At 38.7% G+C, this 16,550-nt stretch overlaps 1 protein-coding gene and 1 long non-coding RNA gene across 4 annotated transcripts in view; one reads left to right on the forward strand and one right to left on the reverse strand.

The window, feature by feature from the left end:
- The window catches only part of SULT1C4 (sulfotransferase family 1C member 4), an 11,728-nt gene extending 4,045 nt beyond the window's left edge, over positions 1-7,683 (reverse strand). Inside the window, exons 1-5 of one of the 2 annotated variants that reach the window (XM_029937066.1) lie at positions 7,297-7,683; positions 3,932-4,057; positions 3,269-3,366; positions 2,852-2,978; positions 2,539-2,633 (exon numbers count right to left, since the gene is read on the reverse strand). In XM_029937066.1, coding sequence (XP_029792926.1) covers positions 2,539-2,633; positions 2,852-2,978; positions 3,269-3,366; positions 3,932-4,057; positions 7,297-7,465 — 615 coding nt within the window. In that variant the 5' untranslated portion in view covers positions 7,466-7,683. The remainder of the gene's footprint in view (positions 1-2,538; positions 2,634-2,851; positions 2,979-3,268; positions 3,367-3,931; positions 4,058-7,296) is intronic. The other variant, XM_029937067.1, reaches the window with a different exon arrangement.
- LOC115289692 overlaps positions 1-16,550 on the forward strand; it is a 61,733-nt gene that overhangs the window by 35,853 nt on the left and 9,330 nt on the right. For both annotated transcript variants that reach the window (XR_003907762.1, XR_003907761.1), the window contains exon 2: positions 7,306-7,373. This is a non-coding gene — a long non-coding RNA (uncharacterized LOC115289692). The remainder of the gene's footprint in view (positions 1-7,305; positions 7,374-16,550) is intronic.

A 16,550-nucleotide genomic window follows, 5' to 3' on the forward strand; every position in this document is an offset into this window, starting at 1 on the left:
TTCACTCATCTGTGGAATTTAAGAAACAAAACAGATGAGCATAGGGGAAGGAAAGGAAAATAGGATAAAACCAGAGAGTGAGGCAAACCATAAAAGAATCTTAAATACAGAGAACGAATTGAGGGTTGCTGGCAGGGTGCTGGGTTGGGGATGGACTAAATGAATGATGGCCTTAAGGAGGGCACTTGTTGGTATGAACACTGGGTATTATATGTGAGTGATGAATCACTAAGTTCTGGTCCTAAAACCATTATTACACTATATGTTAACTTAGATTTAAATAAGATTTTTTAAAAAGAGAAAGAGAGGAAATAAAGAAAAGCTACAAGAAATTACATTAAAAAAAAGAGTGGAGAGAATATTGAGATTTGAGTGCCTAGTTAGGGGACATTCCAGAACATGATCACAGAAATATTTAAAAGAGCTCAAGGGGTTCTGAGGTTAAACTACCTGTTCAATAGTTTCTTCCTGGCATCATAATACATTAGGATATACCCCATTAAAAGGGCATCATTCTTGACAATCTATCCTTATTTTTATCCTATAATGATACATATATCATATGAATGAGGGTCATCTACATGGAGTTTTTCCACTATGTGTTTAATAGCAGAGTATTCTTTCCTTCTATGGCTTCCTCAGTTTGTCATATCTACTCATGAAAGAGCAAACTCTTCCCTTATATGATTCCCTGCCATAATATTTCTTAACTGAGTATCTAAATCTAGAATTCTGTAGATAACTCTCTACACTAAAATAGAGCAAAAATTTCTGACCTTTTCTGTTTGGAGACACTGTAGAGCGGAATCTAAACAACCACCACCAAACTTATAGAGAAGAGATTGATGTTGCCAGAGGTGGGGAGTGGGGTTGGGCAAATGGATGAAAGGGGACAAAAGGTACTGACTTCTAGTTATAAAATAAGTAAGTCCTGGGAATGTAATGTATAGCATGGTGACTATAGTTAATAATACAATGTTGTCTATTTGAAAGTTACTAAGAAAATAGATCTTAAAAGTTCTCACAAGAAAAAATTCTACAACTATGTGTGGTAATAGATGTTAACTAGACTTGTTGTGGTGCTCATGTCAAAACATATAAAGTATTAAATCATGTTGTATACCCGAAAATAATATATTAAATTTCTATTATATCTTGACTAAAAAAAATAGAAAAATGATTCTTTTGATATTCTGTAGAAACAGCTAGATAAGACCCAGCAGTGATTGAACCCAGGAGACATACATCTAAGCAAATGTACCCACAAATCCCCTGGGCATCTTATAAGGCAACTTATGGGGTGCCTGGGTGGCTCAGTCAGTTAAGCCTCTGGCTTTGGCTCAGGTCAGATCTCACGGTCGTGGGTTCGAGCCCCGCATCGGGCTCTGTGCTGACAGCTAGCTCAGAGCCTGGAGCCTGCTTCCAGTTCTGTGTCTCCTTCTCTCTCTGCCCCTCCCCCTCTCATGCTCTGTCTCTCTCAGTATCAAAAATAAATAAGACAAAAAAAAAAATTTAAGGCAACTTATAAGGTGCAGATTCTGACTTAGTAGACCTGATGTGAGCTCTCAGAGCCCCATTCAGCTAGTCTGTGAAGCACCTTTTGAGTACCAAGTGATACCAAGTGATAGTTGAAAAACAGAGACTACAATTTTCATAGATGTCTATATTTAAGTCATAGATAATATTGGGTATATTGTCATTTTTTTTTAAATTTTTTAATGTTTTATTTATTTTTGATACAGAGAGAGACAGAGCATGAGAGGGGGAGGGTCAGAGACAGAAGGAGACACAGAACCAGAAGCAGGCTCCAGGCTCTGAGCTAGCTGTTAGCACAGAGCCTGACGCGGGGCTCTAACCCACCAACATGAGATCTGACCTGAGCTGAAGTCAGAGGCTTAGCCGACTGAGCCACCCAGGCGCCCCGGGTATATTGTCATTTATAGTAAACTCCCATGAACCTCATCTTTAGTCCTCATAGTGATAGTAGATCTTGGAAGAGTATATATTACTATCTAGTTTTTGCATTTAGGGAAACTATGTAAGTCTCTAAGATGTTGAATGCCCTCACCAAGAATAATTTCCAGTAAGTGGTAAAACCAGAACTTGAATTGAAGAATTTTGAATCTAAATCATTAGTATTTTCCATTACACCTTAAATTCTTAGCCCATTCTTGAAATTATAGTGTTTCTCAAGTACTAATGAAAAAAAAAACACAAAGTGTGCTATGAAATGTTTTCCTTTCTAAATGGAATTTAAAAATAGATATGAAAGAGGGAAAAAAGGATCATTTGTATTTTGTCTATATGAAAACAGTATACCATACCACAGAGCACCAGGAAATTGTAGATGAAACTATATGATAGATAAACTCCTGATATCCCATACGTTCCTTGATTCATGGACAGCAGTAACCAATGAAATGCAGCATTTTCTATTCTCTGTTTCAATCTCCGAGTCCCTAGTTGGGTCCATACATTATGACTTAACTGTCTTATGGTCCAATGGGAATGTATGGTCCAATGGGTGCTATCCCTCACCTTCTTTAAGTCCTCATAGAAGAGGTAAAGAATGCGGTATTGATCTTTGGCTTTCCACCATCCTTTCACGTGGTCATGCCAAGATCCCCAGCACACTGCAAGGAGGGATGAAAAACAGGTAATGAATCACAGAAGCCCAACAAACAAATATTCCACTGAAAAGAGATTTCCTAAAGAGAGGGAGGGTATTATTTTGATGATTTTTTAACAGTAAAGCTGGCAGAGGCCCAGCTCTTCTAAGGAAATGATTTTTTTATTTTTAGAGTGTTTGAGAATTTTAAGAAAGGAAAGAAATAAAACTGAATTCTCTTACCTTTCCCAGCCAGAAAAGTCTCAAAATACTCTTCCCAGGTTCCTGGATCAGGAAGAGCTTTATTCATTTTTTGGAAATGGTAATAAGACACCATATTGTCCTTTGGATTTCTTGCTACATAGATTATCTAGGAATGGCAGGAAAAGGGAAATAGTAAAAATAGGATTAGATTTATATGTGGTCATTGCTCATACAAATTATGCTCAAGTGGGTACATTCCATACAGGTGATATTTTCTGATGCTGCATTCTTATGATCTTGACTTTTGTGGGACTTGAAAAAGACTTGTATCAATCTGTGTATTGATTATTGTGAAGAGATGGACTCTCTTTAATAAGTGAAGTATTTTAAGAGGAATTTGAAGACCACTCTAGGGTTGTTCTAAGGAGTAAATAGTGAATTCCTTTTGCTTTTTACCTTACAGTTTTTCTCTAGGAAGGATGGTGGCAGCATTTGGATGGGAAGATGTGTTTTCAGGGTCCGTGGTGAAGGCATTTGCTCAGCTTGTTCCAAACCTGAAAAATTGATTTTTGATCACTTCCCACTATTTTTTCTATATTCTTCAAAATCTTACTGCTTCCGTTATTACTACTTTAGAAACAGTTGAACAATTCAAGGTAGCTATGAGAGCACTGTAACAGTAAATCTGTTATGAGAGAATATGTCTAGCCTGTGAATAATATTTTAAAAACTAAAACAGTCTTTAACTATAACAAGAAACCAAACAGATGAGAAACTTAAAAAATTCAAACCCTCCCACCATGAAATTATCTTACCTGGCTCAACCTGTGGAATAAAATTAACTTCTAATGGAGAATAAAAGTTTACCTTGTGTATAATCAGTAACTGTTTTAGAAAATGTCTGGAGTATAACAATGGCTAGTTAAAAAAATGCAGTCACAGAATTCATTAGCAATTGCTTGAATGCCTAAAATTAATTTTTCTAGTTTTTCAAAGTGGTTATATTATTTTTTTATGTCTTTTCTATGATTTTTTCAGCTTGAATGCCTATGAATGTGGTAGTAAAAAAGCCTAAGTGTATATTTAGGGTCATAGTCAAGTGTGCTATTCCATACTCACCAGATCTTATGGATGGGACTATCCATTCAATGAAAGGAATTCGTATATAAGTAGGTGCTCTTTGACTTTTGTCAACATCACCTTCATTTTGTATTAAGTCCACTATTTCCTGAGTCCATGTTGTTCCTTATTCCACATGTAAGATGAAGATGCATAGACATTTAGTATACTACATTTCTTAAAAATTATTTATTTATTTTGAAAGACAGAGTGCAAGTGGGGGAGGGGCAGATAGAGAATGAGACACAGAATCTGAAGCAGGCTTCAGGCCCTGAGCTGTCAGCACAGAGCCCAACTTAGGGCTTGAACTCACAAACCATGAGATCATGACCTGAGTTGAAGTCGAATGCTTAACTGACTGAGCCACTCAGGCGCCCTTAGTATACTACATTTCTTAAAATATGATCATATTTTTTAGAACATCTCTCTGAGTTTTAAAGCTAGGTTTATAGTGCAATTTAGAAAACATCATTTTTATTTATCTTTTATGTTATCATAATATGAATTTTTATACAAAGGCTGCAATTTGGAATGGACATTACATTGATAATTATAATTTTTTTTGCTTGTCACAGCCATTAATTTGGATTGTTATCCTATTGATGTAGCTGCATTATTCATAAGAAAGACAGAATGAAAGGTCTTTCTCACCCAATTATGGTCTCCTGGAGAGTAATGACCATGTGGTTTCCAAACTGTTTTCCCAAGCACATGGTGTGGAGCTGCCACATAGGAGATACTTAATATATGTTGGCTGAATGAACAAATGAATGATTAGGATCTGGGCTGGATATTGATTTTTATTTATTTTTTTTAAACTTTTTAAAAATGTTTTATTTATTTTGATACAAAGAGAGACAGAGCATGAGAAGGGGAGGGGCAGAGAGAGAAGGAAACAGAGAACCGGAAGCAGGCTCCAGGCTCTGAGCTAGGTGTCAGCATAGAGCCTGACGCCGGGCTCGAACCCACAAACGTGAGATCTGACATGAGCCTAAGTCGGAGGCTTAACCGACTGAGCCACCCAGGTGCCCCTGGATATTGATTTTTAGTACTTAGTATCCATTTTCACCCATTTCTCAATTTTCCCATTATCTTAGAGACTGAAATGCTAAAAAGTGCATTACCTAGACTTCTTTGCTACTAAGATTCTGATTCCCCTGATGAAATGCATTGGAACGCGGAAGACAGATAGAGGTCATTCTTCCGGAGAGGTAACTTCAACAGATAGAAATTTTGCAGAGGCCATACCTCATTTTGCTTCCCAGTGTCCTACATGCAAGAAGCCACTGGAAGAAGGGCCTTCTGTCTCCCAGTTAGTTTCTGTGTGCTGCCTGATTCTAACTGATACAGTGCCTACCCACAAAATCTTCATCCTTTGATGAAAAGCTATTGTACTAGAAATTCTGACAAATCCATGTCAGGAAGATAAACAATTTGAGACTGGTTCTCTGAATCCTGGATCTGGGATAATCTTTCTATTTTCTCTGACATTGGCTCTCATTATAGACTCTTTTTATCAGACCGTCAATTTAATGCTTTTAGTTCTACAAGAAAGGCATAGGTTAGGAAGCAATGAAAACATTACATTTTATATCATAGATGAGTTGGTCTTTAGTATTTTCTGATACCAGCTCTTTTATTATGGGGTAAAGGACCAATATTTCCTTAGCTATCTAGTCTAATAAAGTTAGAGCTATTTGTACTGGTTTGATGTGTTTGCTCTGAATTAATAGCCATGGGCCAGCTAACACTGGGGCAGGTTCACCCTTTGCTAGAGGTTTGAGGATGAGTGGAATGGACTTCTTAATTCATCCTCTAGAGGCCAGTGATTTTAAAATATATTTTTCTCTTGGCTCATTCAGAGTATTTACTATTCTTTTAAAAATTTAGGTGTAAACCACATTTTTCATCCATGCTTATTTCTTCTTCCCTCCAATCAATATAGCATTTATTGATATGTAAGGTTTTAGTGATGATTAAATATTAGATTAGCTGGCAAGCATTTTATTTTTTGAGTGTGTTATTTGGATTGTTCAAGCCTCATTAACTCTAACCCATGAAAACCTTAAATAAACCAAATCTTACTGCTCACATTTGAGTGGTGGAGAAAGATTAATTATTAAACATTATGCTGAAATGATATAAACATGTACTGAAATGATGATCAAGTAAAGTTGTGAACAAAATTAAGACTGTGAGATGTGATTTTTACCAGCAAATTATTTTACATTCACAAACTTAGAAAAGTTTTAATTCTGAACAGGGTTATGTTCAGATTAGAAAATTAGGAGTCTAAGGCTCCCATCTACTGGCAGTCTTTAATTAAGATCATCAGAAAATGCTTAGGGTAGATTTTTTTTGGTGTGTGTGTGTGTGTGTGTGTGTGTGTGTGTGTGAAAGAAGGGTTATTGATGAGGAACTTGATTTTGCAAAGAGTAAATGTATATGCAATCTGGCTGTGAATTGAATAGTGTATTTTCAGTATATATGTAATATGCACAAATATCTGTAGAGAACTATTTCTCCCTGCTCATCCTAAAATTTTTATGATATGGTGGCTGGGCTCAAGTAGTCTTACTTTTATAGCAACTTTTGTTAAACTAATTACTGAAACAAGGAAATATGCTCACAATATACCATTAGGGAAGATGGAAATCAAAAGAGTAGTTCTCAGACCATGAACTGAGAGAATTTTGAGGGCTTCCGGGGGCTGCAGAGGTGAAATCAGCATTGCAGGACCAAAGCTTCTGTAATTCTTTCCCAAGTCAGCCTTGTGATCCCCTTTTTAGCTTATATACACAAAGCAGTTTTGTTTGTTTTGTTTAACAGGATCTGAGGTAGGGAACAAATGAATCAATAAATCTAGCCCTTTAGTTCTCAGCTGTTTGATTCACTCTCTACTGGGGAAGTGAAAAAAAAATGTACATCAGAGGCTCTTGGGTGACTCAGTGGGTTAAGCGTCCGACTCTGGTTCAGGTCATGATCTTGTTGTTCCTGAGTTTGGGCCCTGCATCAGGCTCTGTGCTAACAGCTCAGAGCCTGGAGCTTGCTTCAAAGTCTGTGTCTCCCTCTCTCTGTGCCCCTACCCTGCTCACACTCTGTCTCTGTCTCTCTCTCTAAAATAAACAAAACACTTTAAAAAATATGTACATCATAGGAAGAATTAAATTCTTCAGATTTGCAGGTCATCTTAATATATTTTTTCTGTAGTTTCAGTTTCCACAAGGGATATATCTTAGCCATATTACTCTGTCCAGTAAACAATTTCCACTCCAACCCTTATCAGTTTATTTAATTATTAATGTACTTTCCCCACTTACCTTCCTAACTCTTTTTTTCACCTTCCCCTTTCCCCTACGTCCTACCTGCTTTAGGATACGTGGCAATAAGCAGATCATCAGACTTGGCTTGGAAGTTCCAGATCTGGTCCCAGATGTTACAGGTAGGTACGGGTTGCATAATCCCCTTCACATAGTTGACAGGTAGGCGCTCTTTTCCATCAAATTTAAAGTCTTCCATTTTATTTAAGGCCATTAGTATCAGAAGTCAGAGTACTGTACTAGATAAAATGTCACTTCTCAGTCAGCACAAAGCTGCGTTCGTGTTATTGTATAGACAATGCAAGACTTAGACTGCAAGTTCTTCCTGGATAGCCTGAGGATGGCTGGCAATTAATGTGCAAACCAGCTACAGGCCTGCCTGCCCCAGTTCCAGGAAACAGGGCACTACTGTTTAGGCCTTTGTACGCAGGCCTTTTCTTAATGAGCTCCAGCCCTCCTCCCATCCAGGCTCTGACGTAATACCAGAGGCCCTCCCATATCCTGGCTGCTGTGTCATGTTCTTGTTCAGCCTTGTTCTTCTGTGTCAGTTTAATAAAAGTTAGTACCATGTTTCTTATGTTTCTCTTCTTTGTGTTCATAAAATAATTCACATTCATTCATTGTCACTTCTGTGAATGTTAAGCTAATTAAAAATTTGCAGGGAATTTTGCTCACTGGATGGAGGTGACAACATAGAATAACTTCCCTGAAAGGCTGAGGGAAAATTTCTATGGGGTATTGGCAAGAATGTCCTAGATTAGAATATCCCAGCACAAATATCTGAAAGGGTCAGTGTTGTTATTTTTAAGAGTAAAATAAAATATGCTCTATTAGAAAAGGTTCTCTTCCTTTTGTAGGCCAGACAGTGTCAGTATCAGAATATGCACGTCTCATTTAAAGCAAAAAAGATGCAGAAAATTCTTTGCTTTTTCCTTGGAACCATATCTGGTTCCTTCTTGGGTTTTCTCCTCCTGTTTCAACCATAACCTCTTTTCACCTCTAAAACAAGGCCAGATCCCTTTTAGTTTTTAACTGCTAAATATTACAGGTCACTCATTTAATTTTCCTGTCTCTTGTTGTGATATAAGAAAGTATATCTGGCCTTTATCTCTGATTCTTGAACAGAGTTTCAAAATCTCCTAGAAGTTCCTGAGTGATTAGAGTGTCTCTGGCTATTCATAATAAGTCCCTTTAGACTCTACCTAAGTTTAGGCTAAATAAAGTGATTACTGGTGGGCCCTAAGATAAGTTTCGGAGGAGGGGCTGGCCACACCAGAAAGATCAAGCAGTTTATTAATGGGTTGGGACTTTGAGTCCCATCCCCAACCTCCAGAGAACAGAGAGGTGCTAGAGACTGAGTCCAATCATGTGGCCAGTGACGCCATAAGACCCCAGTAAAACTGCTCACCAAAGTTATTGGTTGGTGAACACATTGATGTGCTTGGTGGTATATCCAGATTCCATGAGGAAAGGGCATGACAGCTCTGTGTTCCCTCTCCATCAAGAACTTGCCTTGTGTACCTCTTTCATTTGGTTGTTCCTGATCTATATCTTTTATGAGAAAAATTTTTTTAAATGTTTTTTAATTTATTTTTGAGAGAGAAAGAGACTGTGTGAGCAAGGGAGGGTCAGAGAGAGAGGGAGATACAGAATCCGAAGCAGGCTCCTGGCTCTGAGCTAGCTGTCAGCACAGAGCCCGACCTGGGGCTCGAACCCACGAACCATGAGATCATGACCTGAGCTGAAGCCGGACGCTTAGCTAACTGAGCCACACAGGCGCCCCATAAATCTTTTATGATAAAACTGTAATTGTAAGTATAGCGCTTTCAATGAGTTCTTGTGAGTCATTCTAGTAAATTATGGAAACCTCAGATTTACAGTTGGTTTGTCAGAAGTGCCCATGGTCCCCAAGACTTTTGGCTAGCATCTGAAGTGGGGGGCAGTCTTGTGAATGACTTTGCCTTTAATTTGTGGGGTCTGCACTAACGCCAGGTAGTTAGTGTCAAAACTGAATTGAATTGCAGGACACCCAACTAGTGTTACAGAATTGCTTTTGGAATACCTCTCTTGGCCCAGGCTTTCTCAGAATCTATTCTGTTCTAGGCAGTCAGGAATTTCATTTTTGCTTAAAGCCTTTCCCACTCAAACCTTGCAGTGTCCCATGAACGCCTTATGTAGAGGCCCTGCCTCTACCTGGTATGCCATACTTTTTCCCTCTCGACGGGGCTGCAGCCAGAAAGGTTTGTGTTTCATCCTAGCAGATCCTAGGCTTCCTCCTGTGCTGCCTTTCTTCTCTGGGTACTGTCTTTGGACTCTTGCCTGTCTGGTTCTCATGTGTTTTTTCATTTCTTCCAAGTATTTTTTTTTAATTAAAAAAAAATTTTTTTTTAGTGTTTTATTTATTTTTGAGACAGAGAGAGGCAGAGCATGAGCAGGGAGGGGCAGAGAGAGAGGGAGACACAGACTCTGAAGCAGGCTCCAGGCTCCGAGCCGTCAGCACAGAGCCTGACGGGGGGGCTCGAACACACAAACGTGTGATCATGGCCCGAGCCGAAGCCAGACGCTTAACCGACTGAGCCACCCAGGCACCCCTTCCAAGTCTTTCTTAATGTCTTCTTTAAATGTACTCTTTCTGGAGAGGCTTTCTCTGAGCTTTAGTGTCATCTGAAGTAGATCCCTCCTATTTCCTTGCTTGGGGGCAACTTCTTTTCCTTTAGAGCAGTTATCAGAATTTAGGCTTGTTTATTTATTTGTTAACATTTTCTATCTCCTATTCTACACTCAAAGATACGTAAAACAGGGTCTGAGCTCTGTATTGTTTCTCAGTCTATGCCACCCAATGCCTAGCATGCTATTATTTCTTGAGATAAAAAACGAGTAAACCTAAAAAGAAAATTGAAGAAGTGAGTTCTTTGAGCTATCATTATTGTGGAGATTAGGTAAGCCTGGGGATTTGGTGCTCCTTAGACAGAAGTTAGGCTGCCTGCATTTGAATTCTGTGCCAGCTCCGAGTAGTGGTGGACCTGCAGACTTGGCATGCATGCATTGGGCACTAAAGACAAAGTTATGCCCTTTTTTCTCCTCCAGTTCTTTCCCCTCTTCCTTTTCCTCTTCTTCCCTTACTCCTCCTCCCCCTCTTCTTTCTCCTTTTCTTTCCTCCTCTTCCTCCTCTTTCTTCTTCTCCTTCTCCTCCTTCTTCTACCTAGTTACTGTTATTTTCTCAGTGTGGAGAGGAGATTCTAACTCTCAGTGCACTCTTTGGATATCCTGATGCAAACTGTAATAAGTGTTCAGGCCACAACTGTGATCCATTTGAAAAAATTATGACTGGGCTTTCTAATATATTTTTCTTAGGAAAAGTCAGAATGCTGATTACTCTCCTTAAACAGATTCTTTTAAAAATGTTTTTGCAAAAAGAATATGCCTAAAATGTATTTTGGTTCAGCAAATTGTTTTAAAAGACATCTATTGAAAAGTGAGATAAATTTATTTAAATAAATTTAAACATTGAATAAAATTTAATTGAAATTTTCTTCACTCCTTAGATCAATATTAATTTACATTCATTAAAAATGTCTCATTTGTTATCCAAACCTTCAAACCAAATCAGGAGGAAGAAGGAACAATAAGATCATAATCAATAAGACTTGAACACCCAGACTATTCAGGGACTGAGAAACATCTATGGTTTACCCATAACTTGTTTCCATTCCACTGTTTTCTATTTAAATTGCTATTTAAATTCACTTTGCAATACTCTCTTCCAGAAGTGAGTAGGGAAAAAATGAAACTGAAATAAATTGCATTGATACTTGCTACTTTAACCACCAGAGATTGGGGCTGGTTATGAACTCTAAGTGAACTAATGATGTAGGGAATCTTTAATCTCAGATAATTGCTTAAGACATAAACCCAAGAATCCTTTACATTCTTAGAAAAATAGGATGTGTTAAAATATAGAACATTTGGTTAAATTTGAATCAGATAAATAACGAATGAATTTTCAGTATAATCATATTCCATGTGATACCTGGGACAGGCTTAAACTTAAAAAATTTTTTTGTCGTTTTTCTGGAATACAAATGTAACTGAGTGTTCTGCAGTTTATTTGGAAACTCTAGGTAGGCAGGAAGATGCTAGTTAAATCTAACTTCAAAACAGAAAAACTCTGGAAGTGTTGTGAGTGGGATTAGAAACATGAGTAAAACAGAAAGCCCTTTAGAATCTCACATAAACTGAGTGACTGCCAGTCTCTTTGGCACTGGTTTGTGGGCAAATGTGTACTGTTTGCACTTCCCAGTCATTAGCATGTTTGCAGTTCTTCCAGGCCTGAGAGTTACTCAGCTTGTTTTGAGGAGATTGTACTACCTCATGGGTGACTATGGGTGACTATGTGTGGTGACACATAAAAATCCCAGTGTGGAGCTTCTCAAGTGTGCACACATACAGCAGGGGAAGGTAACTGAGACTCTGATACTTCAAACTTTAAACATCAACGTATTTTCTCCCTTTAAGAAGAAAAACGATCACATATCAGCCCAGGACTCTGGAGTATGACCAGCCTTAAGTGTGCCGTGGGTGGACTGCTGGCCCTTCTGGCTCCCACATGGCTCTCTTAATCAAGAACCAGAGTGTTTGGAATTTTCATCTTTTTCAAATGTTTTATTTATTTTTGAGAGAGAGAGAGAGAGAGACAGCTTGAGCAGGGGAGGATCAGAGAGATAGGGAAACACAGAATCTGAAGACAGGCTCCAGGCTCTGAGCTGTCAGCACAGAGCCTGACGTGGGGCTCGAACCCATGAACCGTGAGATCATGTTCTGAGCTGAAGCCAGATGCTCAACTAACTGAGCCACCCAGGCGCCCCTGGGATTTTCATCTTTAGAGAGCCACTTGGTTCTTCCAAAATTGGAAATACTGTTAGAGAAGCTAACAGAAAGCAGTCCACACAAGGTGTTAATGACCTAGACAATATGATTTCTGACATCATTAAAAAATAAAAATATCCTTCCTTCTGCTAAAAAAAAAAAAAAAAAAGAAAACCTTCAGTGTGGAAAGCAGTGAACAGAAATTGGTATAAGTCAAGTATCTTAGGTGAGATTTTATGAATGCTCTGCCCTGACCTATCTTTATTAATTTTGAGGGATTTAGGGAGCAGGAGAGAGGGTGGGCACATGTTGATCTCGTGACACTGCTGCTTCATGAAACACTTCATTGTGCTACAGCATATCCCAATACAGCATATTCTCCAATATCCAGCTCTCAAATGAAAAAAGAAAGGAAGGTATTTTGGTGCCAAAAAAGGAGTTCTTGAGCTCCCAGCATCAGTGAAGAAAGGCAAAAAGAGCAGGGAAGCTGCCATAGCTAACATGTTGGAAATTCTGATTGATGGTCAGGTCCCTAAAGGGAAGAAGGCATCCTGGTCTCTGAAGCAGTTTTGCAAGACCCACAAGAACTCAGTTTCTGGGCTGGGGGCCACTTTTGGTTTGTCACTGTTCCTAGGTGCTCAGGCAGTTCTTTTTTGCTGTGAAGCAGCCACTGCCGGCCTCTTTTACCAGCAAGCCAGACTTGGGGAGTGAGTGGGGTCTACTCTCCCTGCTTTCGCCTCCTCACTGGCCTGAAAACAAGCACACAAGCTCTTTCTCCTTTTAGCCTTGATGCTTTTTGCTACAAGGTAACAGAAGGGTAACTAAAGATAGCCAGTGGGGGATATATAGAATTTGGAATCTTACTGGTCTCTGTTTTCTGACTTCCCTTGTCTCTCTGAAACTTCATGTGCTTTGTGGAGCAGGATTTGGCTCCTTTCAGAAATTAGAAGATCAGAGGAGGTAGCAGTCAGCATTGACAATGAGAAGAAAGCATGGAGATGGAAAGCAGGAGACTTTGGCCTTTGATAAAGGAATCTGCACAGATGAAGAGGGGAGAGGTAATTCCCATTTATTAAGTGCCTGCCATGTGTAGGATCTTGTGACTGCCTCAGTAGAAAGACACAGTCTGTGCTGTCAGGGAATTTGCAGACTGATACAGAGATAGATACTCAACAAAGCAATTAGAATATAGTATGATATTTACTTTAATGGGTTTATGGACACAGTGTTCTAGAGCACTGGCTAAAGACAACTATAGTCTGCCTGGACTTGGGAGAAGTCTTCCAGAATATAGAAGACATTTAAACTGAGGCTTAACAGATGAAGTGAGATGGGCCAAGTGACTAAGAGAGAACAAGGTGCTCTAGGTAGAGGAGCTAGCACGTGCAAAAGCACAGAGAAGAAAGGTGTGTTCAGGGGTCATTGGGCAGCATTGCTGGAGGGTGAGGGGTGGGGTGCAAAGAGTGGCAGAAGAGCAGGGCACCGGCCCAGCATTTCGAGACCTTAGATGTTGCAGAGGAGCTTAAGTTCTGTGTAGGTAAGGGGCAGCTCATGAAAGTTTTCAGGATGGCAGCTAATGTAGTCATATTTAATCTTTGCATTAATCTTTTGAGGTAAGCAGTTGTGTCTTGAATTTAGGTGGAAACTTGGAGAGGTAAAATAAGGGACTCAACTTCAGAGGATAGTAAATGGTGAGGACTCAATCCCATCTGTATCCAACTGCAGAGTCCAGAAACTTTCCATTTCATGCCACTCTAAGGTCTGGAGAGGAGGAATGTGGGAGGAAGTGATTTTCAAGCATCTGTGCCCTGCTAAGAGCATATCTACTAACACACAGGTTATTGTTGGGTCTGCCTGTTACTGCCTCTGGGAAGACAAGTGAAGTCACGTAACAAACATCTGATCCATGCTGTCGTCCTCTGAGACAGTGGCCTGGCAACTTATAGTTATGACAGTGAAGCCAACTGTACATTTTAAAAAGCTTTAAAATGAAACTCAAAGTTTACAAATTAACTTCCAACTATCTGGAGTGTTTGCTTACAGTGAATGACTTATTAAGGAAGGGGCCATGGAGCCTGTATGTTGATGGAGGCACTGTCTATTAATAAAATGAGAGCTTTTGCAAAATGTGGCCACAAGAAGTGTTTAAAGTTGGGATAGTTAATTGAAGTCACACACACTATATGACTATTACAGGTTAGAGTTACGAATAATAAAATTTTAATCCCTGGCAAGATATGTGAATAGTTTGCCACTGATACAAGCAGGCCATGTAAAGCAGGAGGAGTGTGCCAAAACTGAAAGCCTCTGTGGAATTCACTCTTCCTTTGAGTCCCCTAGGTGTGAAACTGTAGACTATTAGTGACATTGTCTGGCTGGTAGTAATTGGTGCTGGTCTCAAACCACATGCAGCTTTATTGAATGAATATAAAATATTGAATGTGATTGCAAAATATATGGACAGTCTTTATACCCATGCCCTGCTAGGCAAGTCTTCATTGCTCTTGCAAGGGAAGGAATACCAAAAAAGTTGCTAATGCTACTCATGAAAATATTAATCTCATGCTCCAAATATGGTGTCCTTAGTTTTTATCAGAACTAAGTAGCAGAATTGGTGAACATTTGTTCTATTATTTTTGATTTTTGCATCAGTCACAAGTACTTGATTTATCATGATACAATTCTATCAACAAGCACGGAACATAATTAATTTTAAATCTTTGAATACTTAATCTAATACCAAAACAGGAACTTTATTCTTTCCTTTTTCTTCCTCTTCTATCCTCTTTACCCATTTCCTCCTGTTCTCTCTCTTCTTTCAGTACTTCTTATCTCTGAAATGGATGAATTGCCTCTTGGGCCTTTGTACTGACTATGTTGGGATGTTTACCTGTCTAGATGTCTCCTGTTGCTGGTCTCACAGCAACAAGGTGAGGTAGAAACTAATAGGGTGTTTTGAGGATTGTTCAATTCCCAGGTATATCTCATTGTCTCCTCAGTCATGTCTTATGACTTGAGAGCATGTGTAGGGAATTGAGAGAGCAATAAATAATGGCTAAATTCAAGTAGTGATATGGCAGAGACCTGGTAATAATGCCTCACATTTGTCTAGTGCTTTGCATCACCTGTGTGTTCTGACATATCCACATGAGGATATGCTATCATGGGTCTTGGGGAGGAAGCAGAACATAGCAAACTAAGGGGAATTCTAAATGTCAGATGTCCTTGGCAGGGAATGCCGGCAAGGAAAGCTTTCTGTTCCCCCTTGCCATTTTCCATTGGTTATGATGAGACTGATGGATGTCAGATTCAGATTCTTGTTGAGCTTCTCAGTGTTATGCTTACTGTCCATCCAATGTGCATGCCTCCCATCCATGCATTGTCTCTAATAAGACTTTTTCCAATAGTTCCAGGAATGATGGAAGGTGGTAGAGGTGGAATTATTCACAGAGAGGATAGAAAGAATTGAGGTAATGCTTCATGGCACACTGTCGTCACTGGTACATGTAAGGCCTCTCTCTCTTATTTTTTATCCTTATACCTCATCCCCATTGCCCTCTTCCCATAAAACTTATGACATTTAACATGCACCTTTTGGGTGCATGTGTTGTTGCAAAATGAATATTTTTGGTTTGAGTGTGTGTATTTTTTAATTTGTATAAACTATATTTATTTATATATATCTCATTTAGTAAGTTTTATCCTCTAAGCACAGTATTTTAGAGATATCTACATACTGTTATGGATAAATCTATTGCTTATAATTCATTGTTTTCTGATATCCCAGAATAGGTGTCACCACATTTTACCCTATTTATACTTTCCTGGCAATGAGCACCTAGATAAGGCCAACTCCCAGCCAGGAAAAATAAGGCCACAAGGACCATGAACATAAGTGTCCTTATCCACATCCTTTATGGAGTCGTTTATGCTTTCCTTTGGGAGATATACTCATAGGTGGAATTTCCAAGTCAAACAATGGATCTGACTTATTTTGCATACATATTGCCAAATTGCTCTTCTGGATAGCTGCACACGTATATGTTTCACCAGCAGTATGTTATCTAACTTTCTGATTTTTCCTTGTTTAATAGATATGAAGTGGCAGCTAATTGCTTTCATTTGTATTGATTCTTATTGACTCATGATTTTGAGCATTTCTTCAAATGCTTATTAATTTTTTATTCTCTCTTCTGAAAATTGCCTTCCTGTGGTCTCCTTTGCTCATTTTTCTATTTAGGTTTTAACTTTTTCTTTCTGATTTAGGAGTTTCTTGTATATTCTGAATATTGGCCTATTTTGGTTTTAGATATCACAAATAACTTTTCTCATTCTGTTCTCTTTCTGTTAAGCTAAGATAAAATTTAGATGTATCAAATTTATTAAATATTTTTGCCTTGCATTTTGTTTAGGTCTCAGAGTTCTTTGCGAAC

Source organism: Suricata suricatta, chromosome 4, assembly GCF_006229205.1.
Source record: "Suricata suricatta isolate VVHF042 chromosome 4, meerkat_22Aug2017_6uvM2_HiC, whole genome shotgun sequence".
NCBI classification, from domain to species: domain Eukaryota; kingdom Metazoa; phylum Chordata; class Mammalia; order Carnivora; family Herpestidae; genus Suricata; species Suricata suricatta.